Source organism: Bidens hawaiensis, unplaced genomic scaffold (genome assembly GCF_021521415.1).
Source record: "Bidens hawaiensis isolate Kalapana, Puna unplaced genomic scaffold, B.hawaiensis_p1.1 tig00021494_1, whole genome shotgun sequence".
NCBI lineage: Eukaryota > Viridiplantae > Streptophyta > Magnoliopsida > Asterales > Asteraceae > Bidens > Bidens hawaiensis.
In genome coordinates this window covers 206,860-225,924 of record NW_027493331.1, presented here as the reverse complement: position 1 = coordinate 225,924, position 19,065 = coordinate 206,860, and the positions used below count along the sequence as shown (strand labels likewise).

At 35.2% G+C, this 19,065-nt stretch overlaps 1 protein-coding gene and 1 pseudogene across 2 annotated transcripts; one reads left to right on the top strand and one right to left on the bottom strand.

Annotated features, from left to right (window-relative positions):
- Window positions 1-661: 661 nt before the first annotated feature.
- Window positions 662-2,392, top strand: LOC143563498 (uncharacterized). The gene is made up of 2 exons (XM_077051027.1): window positions 662-1,379; window positions 1,484-2,392. Exons 1-2 carry the CDS (start codon window positions 662-664, stop codon window positions 2,227-2,229), a joined length of 1,464 nt encoding a protein of 487 aa, XP_076907142.1. The 3' UTR covers window positions 2,230-2,392.
- LOC143563515 (beta-galactosidase 8-like) lies at window positions 2,352-6,750 on the bottom strand (annotated as a pseudogene). The gene is made up of 14 exons (XR_013140683.1): window positions 6,617-6,750; window positions 6,481-6,547; window positions 6,211-6,303; window positions 5,967-6,110; window positions 5,648-5,838; window positions 5,464-5,551; window positions 5,106-5,385; window positions 4,269-4,471; window positions 4,076-4,185; window positions 3,865-3,974; window positions 3,591-3,791; window positions 3,290-3,498; window positions 2,577-2,922; window positions 2,352-2,497 (listed from the first exon to the last, which is right to left on the bottom strand). The product of XR_013140683.1 is annotated as a beta-galactosidase 8-like (transcript).
- Between the last annotated feature and the right edge of the window lie 12,315 nt (window positions 6,751-19,065).

Here is a 19,065-nt window from a genome sequence, read left to right as displayed (position 1 = left end):
TAATGGTTAGATGTTTACGCATTCAATTTTCTTTTTCAAAATCATTAGTTTATGTTTAAAAAAATTAAATAATAAATAGCATATCATAATTCTGAAAAATATACATAACTACATATTTCAAAAAAGAAACAAATAATAATAATAAAATATATTAATAATAATGATTATCGATTGTTTCTATATACATGACCAGTTCTAAGATTATGCCATTAAACTTTGAAAACATAATCGTTAAACCACACCGTTTGGATCTTAAATCGACTGACTTGATTCAGTTTAGACGGTACAATTTGTTTAACCATTTTTTTAACCACCCTACTTTGTAGTTTTAATTAGTATTAATTTTGATAAACATAACCTAAATATCTATCAAACAAAAAATATATGGTAGTCAACAGAATCAAAGATTCTATATAGATTAGCATGACCTAATATTACTATGTTGTCTAAAAAGTCAATGGATATTATTTGCTTGACAGTCAATTCTCATTGTTTTGAAAAGAAAGAAAACAAGTTGACATAAATAACTTACTCCGAAAATGGATTTTACAATTTTATCACCTTATAAATCACCATCTTTTATTTCCAATAATTTCATTCATACTTCTAATAACATTAAACACACACATATACACATAGCTTTTGATTGATTAATATTAATATGGGGAAGTCACCTATCATTTTGGTGGCTTTCCTACTCATCTCCATCTCTATAGGAGCAACCGCGGCTAACGACGCTAAGTACACCCCAACTGCCCCTAAGGATTCACCTACACCTGTGCCCAAGACACCAGCACCTGCGCCTAAGACTCCAGTCCCTGCACCCAAGACTCCTGCACCCGTGCCTAAGCCCAAAACACCAACACCAGCTCCCAAGACACCAGCACCTGTCCCCAAGACACCAGCACCAACGCCCAAGACACCAGCACCCGCACCCAAGCCCAAAACACCAACACCCGCACCGAAGCCCAAGACTCCTGCACCCGCACCAAAGCCCAAGACTCCTGCACCCGCTCCTAAGCCCAAAACACCTGCACCCGCACCAAAGCCCAAGACACCTGCACCTGTGCCAAAGCCCAAGCCTCCAGCACCTGCCCCCAAGCCCAAGACACCTGCACCTGTACCAAAGCCCAAGCCTCCAGCACCTGCCCCCAAGCCCAAGCCGAAACCAAAGCCTCAAGATGATGCTACTAACTATGACGACTTAACACCCGAACCAAAATCAGGGTGTCACAGGGCTTTTTGCAAATCGAAAGGGGCTTGTTACTACAAGACACTCACTTGCCCAAAAGAATGCCCAGAGAAGAAGCCCAAGAAGAACAAAAAGAACAAAGGGTGTTTCATCAATTGTGGTAGCAAGTGTGAGGCCACATGCAAATGTAAGTATCCTATGTCATCAACTATTCTTTACATCTTTAATATTATACATTAACATTATAACTTATGTTCAACCAACATGTAACATAATTTTGAACTTTGGTAGGGAGGAGGCCTAAATGTAACGGTTATGGCTCGTTATGCTACGACCCACGGTTCATAGGTGGTGATGGAGTCATGTTCTACTTCCACGGCGGTAAAGGCCGCGATTTCGCTCTAGTCTCCGACACCAACCTCCAAATAAACGCGCACTTCATCGGTTCACGACCCAATGGTAGGCGTCGTGACTACACGTGGGTCCAGTCGCTCTCAATCATGTTCGACACCCACACTTTAGTCATTTCCGCCAAGAAGGCGACACAATGGGACGAGTCAGTGGACTCGCTAATTGTTAAATGGGACGGTGAAGAAGTAACCGTCCCATTTGATGGGGACGCGGAATGGAAAACAGACACTGGGGAAAGAGAAGTGGTGATCGAGAGGACTGACGACGTTAACGCGGTTAAAGTAACCGTTGAAGGGTTGGTATCGGTTAACATGAAGGCGGGCCCCGTGACGAAAGAAGACGACAAAGCTCATAACTACCAGTTACCGTCAAATGACGCTTTTGCCCACTTCGAGTTGCAGTTTGAGTTCCCGAATCTTTCAAACGACGTGGAGGGTATTTTGGGAAAAACGTACCAACCGGGCTATGTTAGCCCGGTTAAGAGAGGCATAGCAATGCCAATAATGGGTGGGGAAGATAAGTATGAAACTCCATCTTTAACTTCCCCTTTGTGCAAACTATGCCGGTTTCAGACAACTGCTACTACTACTACTGCTGCTACTGATATCAATATATCGCAATATTGATAAGTTATTGTAATTTTACAATTTCATCTTTTGATTCGCAATTAAAATGTGTTATAAAGTGCTAATAAGGAAATAACTCCATAACTCAATTAATATGCAAATAATATTGTTTTATTCAATGATCATATGTTCATGTCATATTTGACTATTTTCAAGCGTTTAACGCACACGAAGCTTCTACGGCTAAACTTTTAACTACGCCTATACACGGGTCACCAAATGTGGTTGTTGAGACTTCAATGTTGCAAGTTCTTGACCCAGTGCATGCCTGCAATGTTCACCTTTTGTAAGCTAAAAATGTATTAAACATATATGCATGTTAAAAAGTCAAAGTCAAAGGAGTTGACCTTTTGTATAGTCGAAAGTGCGTTCGTACTCCGGCATTCACCGTGACTAAAACTTCCACATTTTCCTTGGGGAGTTCCAAAGCTAGCAAACTTGATTGAAGATATGACTTGATTAGGATGAGGGCACTTAAGCGAAAGTCTCGGCTTTGACTTTAGCTTTAACTTTCTTGTTGACTTGTCTTGACTCCATGCTTCCATTGGGATAGGGTGAGATTCGGAGACGTGTGAGCACAAACTTTCCAATTCTTGTGTCGCGAACGAGATTTGTGTCGGGTCTCCACCTACTTCCTCAAACAAGACCAAAACATTCCCGGTTGACTTCAACCATGACCGAGGCACATGATAACTACAAGATCAATTTAGTTGTTAAAAAGTTTGAAACTTTATGAATTATGTTGAATAAAGACTTCAAGATTAATTCAATTATTTAAAAAAGTTTGAAACTTTATGAAGCATGTTGAATAAAAACTTCAAGATTAATTCAATTATTAAAAAGATTCAAACTTTATGTTGAATAAAAACTTCAAGATTAATTCAAATATTAAAAAGTTTTAAACTTTATGAAGTATATTGAATAAAGACTTCAAAAATTAATTCAAATATTAAAAAGTTTTAAACTTTATGAAGTATATTGAATAAAGACTTCAAGATTAATTCAGTTATTTAAAAAGAATCAAACTTTATGAAGTATATTGAATAAAAGACTTCACCACAGCTTTTGTGATGGTTTCCCACAACCCTTAAGGCATTTTGCTGAGCTATATGACCCTTTGTAACTACACTCTGAGCAACCACTAGTTGGAGCAATATACGCAGGCCAATAACGACCGATGCTTTGACCATTGACCCACGCCTCGCCTTTTCCCATTCCTGTGAAGTCTATCGCAAGTGGAGTATCACCCGAAGGAGCATCAAAATTTGTCTGTTTCAAGTTTCAAAACAGTTTCTTTAACATATAAAACTCAAGTCAAAGTTTGACTTTTAGTTTGACTTTTAGGTTGACTTTTATATTACCTTGTACCAAGTCAAAGGTTGACTTTTAGGCGACCCCGAGACCCAAAGTGATGAACCACCACTGTCCAGGCCTAGTGCTTCATCTTTGAGTCCAATTTGATATGTCCATTGCTGAGTCGAAAGGTCCACAGTTGACCCGCCAGTGAGCTCCACCGGACCCGTAATACCTGCACCGGTTTTGTCGAAAAATGCACCGTAGTTCTATACATAAAGATAAATATCAATATTCACTTGTTGCCCACAATAAATACTTTGACATTTACAAAATTCAAACCTGAAGTCCAACAGTCAAACTCAAGAGATCGAGTTTGTTCGTTCCATGCTTGAGAGTGATCGGAAAATCTTTAGAAAAATCAGGCTGGCCCGCACTGCCAATCGCACTACCTACAAGTTTAAAACAACAAAGACTTGTTTTTTTAAAAAAAAAAACACAACAAAATATTTCATTTTTCATTTTTGTTCTTTAAAAGTTGCTTTCTTTATACCTTCAAGTTGACCATTAACGAACAAATGAAGAACATGACCGAGTGATTTCACGTGAAGAGTCGTTTGAGATTCACCGTGAAGAAAGGACTCGTCACCTTTAACATCAACGCTGCAAAACGATAATATTATTACAACGATGATCCAAACGATCCTAAAATGATCGTAAAGTAAAGTAAAAGTAAGTTCTTTTACCTTATAGAATACCATAAATAATCACTTTGATCAGCCGTCGTGTTTATATGTTCCACTAATCCCTTCTTATCGAAGGCATCATTACTTGATATCCCCACAGGCTCACTAACATAACTCCAATCCGAAGAAACCGCCTTTGAATCACTTAACTCATCTTTAACATTTGCAGTCACAAACCTTTTGATAGTAGCCATAGAGTTTATCTGTCAAATATAAAAAAGTCAACAAGCTTTGACCTTTACAGTTATCTGAACTTATAATAAAATTGTGATAATAACATCAACGATCAGGATCATGCGAGAACTATCTGAAAATTGAGAACCATTTTGGATCACAAAAGTCCAAAAATAAAAAAAAAAATCATAAAACAAAAAAAAAACGCAAAAATGAAAAAAGTAAAAAAAAAAAAAACCAAAATTTTTATTTATCATCCAGGTTTCATAAAAAAAACGTCTTGGTTTAGCTAAATTATACATATATGTATAATATGTACATATATGTACATACATGGTTTTTTTTATACACACATGTACAATTTAAGGTAAATGATAATGTACATATGTGTACATTACCTAACTAGAGATTAAATGAAATTATATACGTGTATAACACGAAGTTATATTTTTATTTTATTTTATGAAACCGAAATGAAATATAAGAATTTTGTTTTTTTTACTTATTTTAAATTTTTGTTATATAATTTTTTAAAATATTTTTTAGAGGTTGGTCTAGTGGTCCAAAATGGTTCTCAAAATTCTTTATGTTTAATTTGTAAGGAAAACAATGTGATCAATGAAATCGATACGCGATAGGGTTGACCTCAAAAGTCAAACTAACCTTTGCAGAGTTGAACACCACATTCTTGCAGTCAGGCAAGATGCTAACAGACCAAGCAGGCAATTCTTAGAATTGCCGTTGAAGTTAACTGTTGCATCATTTTGTGTATCGAAATTTACCAAAAAAGCCGAACATGTTGATGATGTTTTATAAACACTCGCCTCTACATTTTGACCAAGAGAAGTAGTTGTAGGATTGGTTGCCACCAACGCCTCCTCACAAAGCTTTATGGCCTTATGTAAGTCCTTTAAATGGCCCCACTTAGGCTCTCGAGGCGCCCCTGCATCAATAAAAATATTAAATGAATATTTGAAAGTTATTATGTGATACGAATAATGAGAAAAGTAAAAAACCATGCCGTATTCATCAAGTGGAGCGTCATAACCATAACTCGTCGAAATAAACGGTCCACCCGTCGAACGACCAAAATTAGTCCCACCATGATACTGCAACGAGGCACGCGACATATTGTCAAACATTAAATATCTTTTAGATAATTAAGATGAATAAATTAAGTTAACATGTGATAAATTTACACTAACCATGTAATAGTTTTGAAAGGTTCCACCTAGTTGGTAAAAACGTGCAACCGCGTATGCAATATCTAATATCTTCCACGGGTCTATAAGGCACGGCCCCACCAAACGAAAGAAACCACCCTGTCCAATTTTCAGTCCACATTGTGGGCTTGTTTTCAGCGTTCATCACAGTAGAAACCATTACAAGTGTCAATCTACATCCATAATAAAAAAAAACATATATTAATATATATTAACATGTCAAAAATATAAACTTAACTACTAAACATGTTTTTGTTTTTGATTTTGTTTTTTTTTGTTTTTTTGTGTAGATTTGTATTACAATTGGATCAGGCGCGTCTTTTTGCTGACACATGACCCATGGCACTCCTGTATCCATAGCCGTAGCCATACTCGCAGCCCATGTGACATAAGATTTTGCAGCAGGACCGTAACTGCTTTGAATATTACCGTATTCGTTCTCAATCTGCCATCAAATATGCACATACAACATTTAATATTTAAGTAAAAAATAATAATGTGTCACACTAAATTGCTAGATAATATATATGATTAAATTAACTAACCTGAGATAATATTATAGGTCCACCTTGAGATGCATATAACTTCTCTTCCTTCATCATGTTAACTATCTTGGCTGTAAACCGTTTCATTTCGGCCTAAAAATATATTCGGTTTGGTTAACAAAAGCGAACAAAATTTAAGCTTAAAAGATAATAATAATAATAATATTAATAATAATAATAATAAAACAAAAATAAAAATAAAATTCAAGCTTGTTTTTTTACTAAAAGATAATAATAATAATAATAATAATAATAATAATAATAATAAACCTTAAACGGCTCCTTGTCTGTTCGAAGCTCGATTCCAGGTATGAAATGCAACCAGAGTGGAAAACCACTGCAATTGAGAAAAATAATGAGCACCAACATTGTGAATATGATCAAAAGAATTAAAACTGATACGAACCCGTAATTCCATTCGGCGCAAACATAAGGGCCGATTCGAAGATGAACATAAAGACCAGCATCAGCTACCAGTTTGACAAATTTAACCAAATCTTTTCTTCCTTCAAAGTCATACTGTTGAGTTTCAAGATTTTGTCAGCATTAGTTTCAGTCAGCATAATTTTGATTAGATTTTTCAAGATTTACACAAAACACTCAAAAAATAAAAATTAAAAATAAAAAATAAAAATTGAATTCAAGAAAATTTTACATATTTAAACAAATAAAAAAGGTTACTTTTTCTTTACATGTGACTGAGTAAAACAGCAAAAAAAAAAATAATGATAAAAAAAATCGAAAATTTATCATTTTTCTAGAATACCAAAATATCAAGATTCTTGAAGATCAAAGGAAACAACATAAGAAAGATTAAAAATTTATAATTTTTTCAGACACCAAAACATCAAGAAAATTTTCCCACCAAAAAATTGCAAAAAATCAAAAGAAAACAACACAAGAAAGATTAAAAAATTCATGACTTTATCAAACATCAACAAACATTTCCCACCAAAAATATTGAAATAGGTATCTTTATAAATATCAATTACAAATCATATTCCATAATTCCAAGATCCTTAAAAATCATTAAAAGTAAACAAATACCAAAAATATGCAAAAGGGTGCCTCAGAACACATCTGTCTATTCCAAGTTTTTAAAAATCATTATAAAATAATAATAATAATAATAATAATAATAATAATAATCTCTTCATTATCATTATAAGTTTTGTTAAGTTATTATTGTGAATGAAGTGAAGACGAAGATGAAGTTTGAAGATATTATTTATAATAATAACAAGTCATGAGGTGACTGATGACGTCATGTTTATCAACATATTATTCGAATAAATTTGTAACTGAATTTGCCGGGAATTAAGCAAGACAAACATTGCATTATCTATATTGAATTTAATATTATTAATTAATAAAATTACTTTTTAATAAATTTTTAACTAAGATTTTACAATATAGACCCTAGAATTTGGTTGTTGGACGTATTGTACCCTTGTAGTTTTATGGTCAATAAGCTAAGCTGCTGGTGGAGTGGTAATGAAGATACCTGGTATCAATGTATCATTGTACGGAACGAGTTTTATCTTACCGCATTGTCGTGCCTTCGGGCTAGTGGGCGTTGTTGGCCTTAGGTGAGGTTTTTCCCGGATCAAAAGAAACGTGTATCTCGATGCAATGAATTTAGCCAGTAGCCCATTTGAAAGATTCGTTGGCCGTTAAAAAATAAATTTATTATTATTATTTAAACCACCAATAAATCCTCTAAATTAGCTACTTATCAAAGAATAACATACATTATGCCTCAATTTACTCTTGGTTAAAAAATTACAATTCCAAATTTGAAGCCTTATGTCACTCCCCACCATATATTCTTTTACATTAACTACTTAAGATATTGTAATTATTTAGTTCCATAATTATTGTGTATCTATTGCATATATAGCTTTGTATTTTCAATAGAAAGAAATAACATTTCATATCCTTTATACTACTTAATAAATTAAGGGGCATCTTTGAAAATCGTGAAAAGTTTTTGAGCCGAAGACGAAAAAAATGAGTCTTACATTAGTTAAGTAATTGAGTTTAAACATTATTTTTTTTTCAAAATATATATATAATTTAAAAATAAAATAAAATTATACACCAAGTCTCTTTACCAATTCACCATCAGCTCTATGTGACATTAAATATTATTATTATTATTAATAAAATTATCTAACTATCTATATAATTGTCTGCCATGAAATCTTATGTGTCACTCTTAGGTTACTCCCCACATTCTCTAGAGCTACAAGATTGCTTGATTTCTAAATAGAGGCTTCTCATGCATTTGACCCGAAATCATGGGTATGGGTCTTACCAAACCCAGATAGTTTTTAAATGGGTTATAACATCTCATTTATTTGTGAAACTCTTTCATAATCAAACAATAATTTTCACGGGTCATGGGTCTCACCAAACCCGGATAACCCTTAAACGGGTTATAAGATCTCATTTATTTGTGAAATAACCCCTTAATCATCAAAGAATAATTTCCACGGGTTATGGGTCTTACCAAATCCTAATAGCCCTCAAATGGGTTATATTTCGTCATCAAACCCTAATCTAATTTATCTCTTTTACATGTTCTCCGTTGCTGGTCTATTATCTCCATCGTCGGTTAACTTCCGATACTACCCACCACCGTCAACGTCCCCATTTTTCATTAGACAAATATTTGTGTTCATTTTTGTTCATTTATAAAAAAATCAACATGCTCGTGTTCGTTTATGTTTGTTCGTTAAAAATCTAAAAAACCTTCACATCTCAATTGAAAATACTCAAACACTAAAAAATATAATAACACACTAATATATATGTGTTAAATTAAAACAAAACTACGTTAAAAGTAATATAAATCATCAAAAAATATCAAAACGATTAAAAACAAAAACTTAAATAAATTTCCGTAACACGGGAGGATTAAACTAGTTTTTAAATATATTGATAAAAAAATGGGACTACAAAGATTGGTGACATTTGTTTTGGGAGAATATATCATTTGATAAGGACACAGATAGACTAAAGAGTGATTGAGTTTTTATAATAAGGCCCTTGGTCTTTAAATGTTTGACACGTTGTACCCTTGTAGTTTTATTGATCGGTTTGGCACCTAAAATAATTACTTTTGGATGCGACATTGTTTTTTGTATACAAGAATATGTGTATATCCACTTAAGATATATTAAAACTTTATGATGTTTTATATATATTTCAAATATGTTACGATTTATTTTCTTTTATCTATATTTTTAAAAATGTGATTTATAGAGAAAACATATTTCAATAAAGTTTTTTATTTTTAAATTATGGTGTTTCATATAAATTATGATGTCATTGTAGATAATAGCTTTACGAAAAGCATTAAAAAGAAAAGTTTGACTAATGTATTTTTAGATAGACATTTTTTAGGCTACAAATTACATAAATGTTCAATCAGTGGAGTTAGGACTAGACTTTTTGGCTACGCAAACTAAAGGCTTAGCCGACGCCCAATGCACTTAACTAATGCAATTTGCCATGTGTATGCTTCAGGGATGAGACGTGTGCCATGTAGCAAGCTAAGTTTGTTTGAAAGTCCATGTTACTAGCCGACAATGTCATGTCATCTTACACTCTTAGGGGGTGTTTGGTACAGAGAAAAAGAATGGGAAGAAATGGAAATAGAAATGAGAGAGAAATGGAATTGGAGAGAAATAGAAATGGGTGGAGAATTGACAATCATTTCCTTTGTTTGGTACAATAGAGAAATGGGTGGAGAAACGGGAGCAGAGACGTGATTAGGGTTCCGCCTCGCAACACCGCCTCGCGATTTAGGGTTTCGTTTTGGCTCAGAGACGCGAACGGACGTGGCTGCGGCGTCGGCCGCCGTGCCGGACGTCGGCATCATCATCACCATCGCCGGTCGGAGCATCATCATCATCATACGCGAACGGAGTAGAGCAGAGACGCGATTTAGAAGCAGAGAGAATTCCATTTCTCTTCCAAATGGAGAGAATTGGATTTCTCTACTTTTTGCCTACACCCAATTCTCAGAGAAAACCAATTCTCCGCCCAATTCTCCGCCTAATTCTCCCAAACAAGAGAAACCTAATTCTCCACCCTCAAATCTCTCTACCAAACACCCCCTTACATGTTAAATTAGCCTTCATCTTATCTGTTTTAGCTTTCATCTTCAATTAGCTTCATCATGTCGACCAATGACGTGGACTTGCATATAAAGGCTAATTTAGTCTTTAAGGTGACATGTAACGTGTACTTGCAAGCGAATTTAACCCGCGATATGATATGTGTTTCATCTCCAAATCATACATGTGGCGAATTGCATGAGTTACAATGCATTAGGCGCCAACTAAGCCTTTAACCTATTTAGCCAAAAGTCTAAGTGTCTAACTTTAGCTGCTTTGATTAACTGGATTAGAAAAAGTTTATGAAATTTTTAGGTTTGAAGTTTGAACATGCCTATTTATTTTGTTAATATCTTCTTAAAAATTATCCTTATGTTAAAAAGAAACTCAAAATTTACTTAAGTTTTATCCACCCATACAGAAAAGTTTTATCCTTACATTAAAAAGAAACTCAAAAAATTTAGTAAATTTGATGTTTGATAATGTAGTTCAGTCTTTTGCCTTTTCTACCTTTTAAGAAAAAAAAAAAACTTTAATAGATGTTATAAATAGGTACTATATATTAACTAATAATAGTTTGATTTTTGAGTTATTTAAAAGGTTATGCAAATATTTTCTTCATTTGTTGTAAATTCAATACGATCAAGCTTTGTATATTCATGTTTAGTGTTCTATTTACGCATGTTTCGTATTTTGCTCAAAATGTGTAGTTTTCATCCAAAAAGTGTTTGTTTTTTTATCACGTTTTTATACTTTTGACAAATAATGTGATCATAACGACTTGGACAAATGTGGTTGACGTAAGTTGTTCTTTAACTTTGCGTGTGAGCATGCCATACTTCCTTAACCAACGTCGGTTTGATTTATGTTTTTGATAACCGACTTTACTTGAGAAAAAAAAACCCTATTTTATAATTTGGTTAGATGCTATATAAGTTTCATTTTGCCAAATGGGAAGCATAGTGCGAACCCAGGAAAAAAAGATAGAAAAAACTTCTAATTTATAATTCGCTTTAAACCATTAAAACTGATGACCGCTCGTGTTTTTCACACTTGAAAGTAAGCTAAACTATAAGATTCGATGTGTATTTATAATTAGACCGGCATACACTTGTGAGTAGCCGACTAGCCTCAAAAGCTAAGGGATATACGTGACCAAGACGACAAACACATAAACACACCGACCAATGATTCTATGAACTACCTGCCAACATAATTTGGTTGGTGGTATTATTTTATTTTTTGTTACTAAATTAGTCAATATAAATAACGTATTGATTGAAAATATTTGTTGGTTGCTACTAGGAGCTTAAATAATGTGGCCCTTTTAAAACAATACCAAAACTAGCGGGTCATGAATAGTATGTTATGTTTAAATGATTTGATTTTTTTAATATTTAGAAAGTGCTAGTGATACAACTAATTATCTGTTTATCTTATGTGTCGATATAAACACAATTTTTTTAATTAAAGCTGACAATTATATATAAAAAAACTAGGAAGAGTTAATATCAAAGGGATTTGCAAAAACAAAAATAATACATATCCAAGTAAAAAAGCTGATATTTTATTGAAAGATCAACAAACAGAGAATTGTCTAGATACTCCGTATATGGTGACCCAATGGAAAAGACCACCACCAGCCGGCCCAACCAAGCCGTACAGAGCCCGTAAGCGTCTCCAACTCCAATTTATCATCAGTTCCAGGGAATACCTACCCACCCGAAGGCCCGCTGATGGTAAAACCCGGATGCCCTCATGATCAAACCAGAGATCACAAAGATCTCGGTCTTATTTTATTGAGCCACTCATGCGCTGCTAAAAGTGTTATAAATGAAAATCAAACATATGTATCCGTTAAGAAACTCAAACTTCTTATCAATACACCATATTAAAAAAGAACAAGTAAGAAGTTAATGGCACCAAAGATCAATAATAGTGCCTTGAACCAAAACGAAAAAGAAATCAATAAAAACAAAAGAAGGTGTTTTTTTTTCAACATACATGTTTGAACCTAAAACGATTAGAGAAAAAATAAAATAAAAATTGTCGAGCTACCATATATCAATTTCAGCATCCGCTTATGTTCACATTTAATTAGATTTTAAACTCACCTTAAAAATTTATAATGTAACTAAACACATTTGATAAACTCCAACCTACATTATGTTGGAATGCCGTATGCCCGAGACACATAATTAGGTTAATGTGGCTAGTCGTGTTTGATCCAAGTCGGGTCATACCCAATAACGAGTTAGACACACACCAATTATGTATTTGTTGAGATAAGATCTATAAGACAAATACAGAACACGACACATTCAGAAAATCGGGTTTCTGAATATTTACTTGAAAGTGTTAAATAAATTAATTGGTTAATTTATTTATTCAAATAATTATTATTGGAATGATTATTTAACTATGTGTTCTTTTATAAAATGGTTTATAAAAGATGGGGTGTTTATATATTTTATAAAGTATAAAATAATAATAATAAAAAAAAAAAAAAAAAATATATATATATTTGGGGCCGGTTTTGGGTGGGCCCCACACCCCAATGTATTGGTCAAATCTTGTCATGTATTTGGTATAGATTGAGTATGATTTACTTAACCAAATACCTAACATCATGGATGGATGTATATGATGATAAAAAAAATAATGATCAAAAAGACTTTCAAGTAACCAAAAACATCACCACTCTTTCTTTTTCTTTTCTTGTAATCGGCCAAAGAAAGGAAGAGGCTCGGGTCTCGGGTTTTTGGTGTTCAAGCTCCCTAACATAGCTCGGTGTGTGTTGGAGGCTCGGGGTATATTCCATTTGAGGATTTTCCTTTGAAAGTCTAGCATCAACATCATCATCTTCTTCAACATCAACTACAATCTTAAAGGGTTAAGAATGTAAGTGTTTATAGCTTTGATAGTTTAGCTTTTCCGTATCATTTGATCCTTGCTTCGGGTTTCTAATAAATAGATTATTGGTAATCTTAATACTTGAATGAACTAGGTTGTTCATGAACATATCTTATATAAACTTGTAAGATATACATATATAAACATATGGATAGATATGTTTAGTTTGTAAATATCACGCTTCCGCCTTAATTGTGACTAGTTAAATGGTTAACTAAGTGTTAATTATCCATAGAAACCCAACAAATGGCATCAAGAGCCGGGATACGGGAAACTAAGCTTCGGGTTCTCGGTTTTATATTTTTTCCCCTTGAAAGATTTTATACAAAAATTAACATGCATGATTTTTTTTGTATTTAATCTTGTTATTGTTTTTGGCTTTGTTCAAAAAAAAAAAAAAAAAAATTGAAACCGAGTAAATGGGCCGAAGCCCAATTCGGGTGAATTTGGGCCGAAGCCCACTTTAACATGGTTATTGGGCTAACCGGAAATTAAAGGGAAAAGCTATATGGGCCGAAGCCCATTTTTGGTTAAATGGGCCGAGCCCATGAGTTTTTTAATTGGGCCGAAGCCCATGTGTTTTGCACATGTGGGCCGAAGCCCATAATCTAGTTATTGGGTCAAGCCCAAATGGGTTGGGCTAGGCCCGATAAAGTCAAGGGGTTTTGGAACGGGTTCCTAAAACATAACGGGTTATGTTTGTTAAAACTAGACCGAGCCGTAGACCAAAGTGGATGTTTGTTTGTGGTTGATGTTGTGATTGTTGTTAATTATTCAAAGTTTCGGTTTGTAATAATTAATTAGGGGCTATTTTGTAATTATTTATTCATATGGGTATGTAATAAATAGGTTATTTGTAATATCTTTATTTTATAGAAAAAATGTATTAGGACATTTGATTTTGTAAAATTAAAGAAGATTGCAAAATTGGAAATTTGGGCCTAATTGGGCCGGGTATGGTGATAATGGGTCTCACAAGCCCATTAAAGGGATTCAAGCCCAAAAGGACCTAAGCCCACCAATTAAGCCCAAATGGAAGCTTATGGAAGCTAAGGCCCAAGTTCAAGCCCAATGGATCACAACGGGGTTGAAGAAGATGCTCGAAGCATTTGGATGCGGGATCGAGTGGGAGCTACAACATCCATGTGTCATGTGTCCCTTAGGATCGGACCTAAGACACACACTTGTTTCGGCTAACAAGTGTGGTCTAACTTAGTGGCTCGTGTCTAGTATAATTGTGTATGCTTGTTAATTAATTGATTGTTTGATTGTGTGGTTGTTAGATATTAGGATATCAACTTCGTCACATAGAATTAATTAACAAAGCATAAAACGGGTTCTAATAATTATCGGTAATTACGTGACACATAGTTTAATAAAATGGATTTATTAACTAGCCGTCTCACGCCCATAATAAAATGGCTTTATTATAAATTAGAATTTTGAAAATGGTTTCAAAATATCATGTTACTAAATGCATGTTAGAACATGATTTAAAGTTTTACAACTAGAATTATTAAAACTAAAAATCCCTTTTAAAATTAAGGATAATAAGTTAAACACCATCCTTTTGTATAACGCTTAACATATTAGTAAGCTCTTAGTGGGAAAAAGGTCACCTAACCGCGTAAGAGTAAATTAATATGTTAAGGTAATATTGGCATATAAATGGGAAAAAGGTCACCTAACCGTTTGTATGTTAATATTACAAGTTGATACAAGTAGGACGACTTAAATTAGAACCATGTGAAGAGGGTCACCCAAACATGGGGTCTAATAGGTGTTGATGGGATAAACATGCCGACACGAAATATGATTTCGAACCGGTCCCATAAACTCTAGAAGTTGCAAAAGGGTTTGCAATTGTTATGAATAACTACCTTGATAAATCGACAATGGGAAAAAGGTCACCTAACCGGAGTCGGGTTTATCGTTGGATTCTAGATTTTAATTATTAATTATATTTGGTATATATATAAAAGGGTATTAATAATTAAAAAGGTAAAACACTAAAATGAACTTAATTAAAATTCTGCAGATGGCCGCACACGTCGACGACAACATAATCCCTAACGTCCAAAATGTCTCTCTCCGATCTATTCTCGCTAAAGACCGTCTTAACCACAATAACTTTTCGGATTGGTTCCGAAATTTAAGGATTGTTCTAAAACAAGAAAAATTATATCATGTTTTGGAAACACCTATCCCCGAAGAACCGGAAGAGGGTAGTGAGGTCGAATATATGAATTGGGTCAAACTTACGGAAGATTCCATTCAAGTGTCATGCCTCATGTTGGCGACTATGGTTCCCGAAATCCAAAAGGATTTCGAAAACCATAATGCATACGACATGATTACTCAACTTAAGGAAATGTTCCTTAAGCAATCAAGAGTTGAAAGGTTCGAAACAGTTCGAGCCTTGCATGCATGTAGAATGGATGATAATCAACCAGTTTCAACTTATGTACTTAAGATGAAAAGTTACATTGATCGCCTCGCCAAGCTCAATTGTCCCATCTCAAAAGAGTTAGCAACGGATTTGATCCTTAACTCTTTGTCGAAAAGGTTCGACACTTTCGTGTTAAATTATAACATGAACGGCTGGGACAAAACCATTGGAGAACTTCACTCAATGCTTAAGACAGCCGAGGCGAGCATGGGTAAAAGGGTTTTACCCATGTTTGCGATCAATGAAGGCAGATCCAAGAATCGATCTCAACCCAATCCTAAGGCTAAGGTAGCAAAAAGAAAGGGTCCACCTCTGCATCTTAAGGGTAAGGGCAAATCACCGGTTATGGCAAAGAAACAAAAGGTTATGGAACCGAAGGGTCATAAGGATGATCCTTGTTTTGGTTGTGGGGAGACCGGACACTGGAAACGCAATTGTCCGGTCTACCTAAAAGAGCTAAAAGACAAGAGGAATGTGGCGCATACCTCGGGTAATGTCTTTATGATTAATGTTGAGCTAAATCTTATTTCTTCTAACACATGGGTATTGGATACCGGATGTGGAACTCATATTTGCAATTGGTTGCAGGGGTTCAAAAGGAATGAAGACTTAAAGAAGGGCGAAGTGAATCTTTTCATGGGCAACGGTGCAAGGGTGCACGTGGTCGCTAGAGGAGACTTCACTTTATCGCTTCCAAGTGGTTTGGAAGTTGTTTTGAAAAATGTTTTGTATGCTCCTAGTTTGACTAGGAACATTATTTCTGTGCACCTTCTTAGACAATGTAACTTTGACTTTAAATTTGTAAGATCAGAAATGCATGTATCATCTAATGGTATCTTTTATTTTAAAGCTGTACCAAACAACGGTATTTATGAATTGGTTCATGATAATACCTCAAATAGCTCATTATATCAAACTTCTACTAAAAGACTCAAAAAGGATTTGAGTGATTCCTACATTTGGCATTGTCGCCTTGGACACATAAACAAGAATCGTATAAATACTCTCCAAAAGAAAGGTCTTTTGAAAACAAACGAGTTAGGTTCGTTTGATGAGTGTGAATCTTGTATTCAAGGCAAGATGACCAAAGAGCCTTTCAAAGGTACAAATGAAAGGGCTAAGGATTTGTTAGGTATCATACATACGGATGTATGCGGACCTTTCAAGCCAGCTAGTAGGAATAGTGAAAGGTACTTCATTACCTTTACCGACGATTTTAGTCGATATGGGTATGTGTATCTAATGAAACACAAACATGAAGCCTTTGAAATGTTCAAGGAATTTCAAAATGAAGTACAAAATCAGCTCGACTGAACAATCAAGGTACTCCGCTCCGATAGAGGAGGCGAGTACCTAAGTGATGCTTTTCAAAGTCATCTTAGAGATTGTGGAATTATTTCACAGCTCACTCCTCCTGGAACTCCTCAACATAACGGAGTATCCGAGAGGAGGAATCGAACACTGTTGGACATGGTTCGATCAATGATGGCACGAAGCTCACTACCGCCGTCATTTTGGGGATATGCGCTACTTACAGCGGCTCGTATTTTGAATATGGCCCCGACCAAAAAGGTGGATCGAATACCCTATGAAGTGTGGCATGGAAAGGTTCCATCCTTTTCATATTTAAGGGTATGGGGATGCATAGTTTATGTTAAACGTGACACCCCAAATAAGCTTGAGGCTCGATCCATCAGGTGTATCTTCATAGGATACCCAAAGGATGATATAGGATATATATTCTATGATCCTAGTGAACAAAAAGTGTTTGTTTCACGCAAAGGATACTTTTTAGAAACTAGGTTCCTTATGGAAGGACCTAGTGAAAAGAAAGTGGAACTTGAAGAGGTTCAAGAATCACTGGATGATACACAGTTGGTTGATACTAGCTTTCAACACGAGGATGTTGAAGATGATCAAATGGTTGATCATACACACGTTGCTCGCAGATCTAATAGGATTAGTCGACCTCCCAAGAAATATGGATTTCTTGTGGATGATTGTTACTTAGTCGATTCGGATGAACCGATCTCCTATAAAGATGCTATGTCACAACCTGATTGTGACAAGTGGCTTGAAGCCATGAGCGCCGAGATGCAATCCATGCACGATAATCAAGTTTGGGAATTGGTTGATCGTCCACTTAACTCCAAACTGGTTGGATGTAAGTGGGTCTTCAAAAGGAAGACCGATATGCATGGAAATTTAGATACTTACAAAGCACGACTTGTAGCAAAAGGTTTCACGCAAACTCAAGGGATTGATTATGATGAAACATTCTCGCCGGTCGCGATGCTTAAGTCGATCAGGATATTATTTGCCATTGCAGCTCATTTTGATTATGAGATATGGCAAATGGATGTCAAGACCGCTTTTCTTAATGGATATCTTGAGGAAGATGTCCATATGGTTCAGCCTGAAGGTTTTGTTGATCCATCTAATCCTGATAAAGTTTGTAAGTTAAGGAAATCAATCTACGGGTTGAAACAAGCATCACGGATGTGGAATCATCGTTTTAATGAAGAAATCAAAGCGTTTGGTTTCGTCCAAAACGGTGATGAGGCGTGTGTGTATAAATGGGCTAGTGGGAGTATAATCATTTTCCTTATTTTGTATGTCGATGATATACTTTTATTTGGAAATGATATACCAAGTATGGAAAACGTTAAAGCGTGGTTAAGTAGTCGTTTCTCAATTAAGGATCTTGGAGAAGCGACATATATCTTGGGAATAAAGGTCTATAGGGATAGACAAAGGAAATTGATCGGACTCAATCAAAGTGCGTACATTGATAAAATCCTGAAAAGGTTCAGGATGGAAAACTCTAAGAAAGGTTTGGTACCTATTCCTAGAGGAACCGTGTTAAGCTCATCCCAAAGTCCTAGCTCTAAGGAAGAGCAGGATAGGATGAAGCATGTTCCTTATGCTTCGGCAATAGGATCTATTATGTATGCAATGATGTGCACCAGACCGGACGTCTCGTATGCTTTAAGCATAACGAGTAGATACCAGCACAACCCAGGTGACAGTCATTGGATGGCTGTCAAGAATATATTAAAATACCTTAGAAGGACTAAGGATATGTTTTTAATATATGGGTCTGGTGAGGAGGAACTCGTCGTAAAGGGTTACGTGGATGCGAGTTTTCAAACTGACCGAGATGATTCTCGGTCACAGTCGGGATATGTCTTCATTTTGAATGGAGGCGCTGTCTCTTGGAAGAGTTCGAAGCAGGATGTTGTCGCGTTATCCACTACAGAATCTGAGTACATCGCCGCTTCAATGGCAGCCCAAGAGGCTGCATGGATGAAAAAGTTCATCATGGATCTAGGGATTATCTCTACCATTCAGGAGCCCCTAGAGATATTC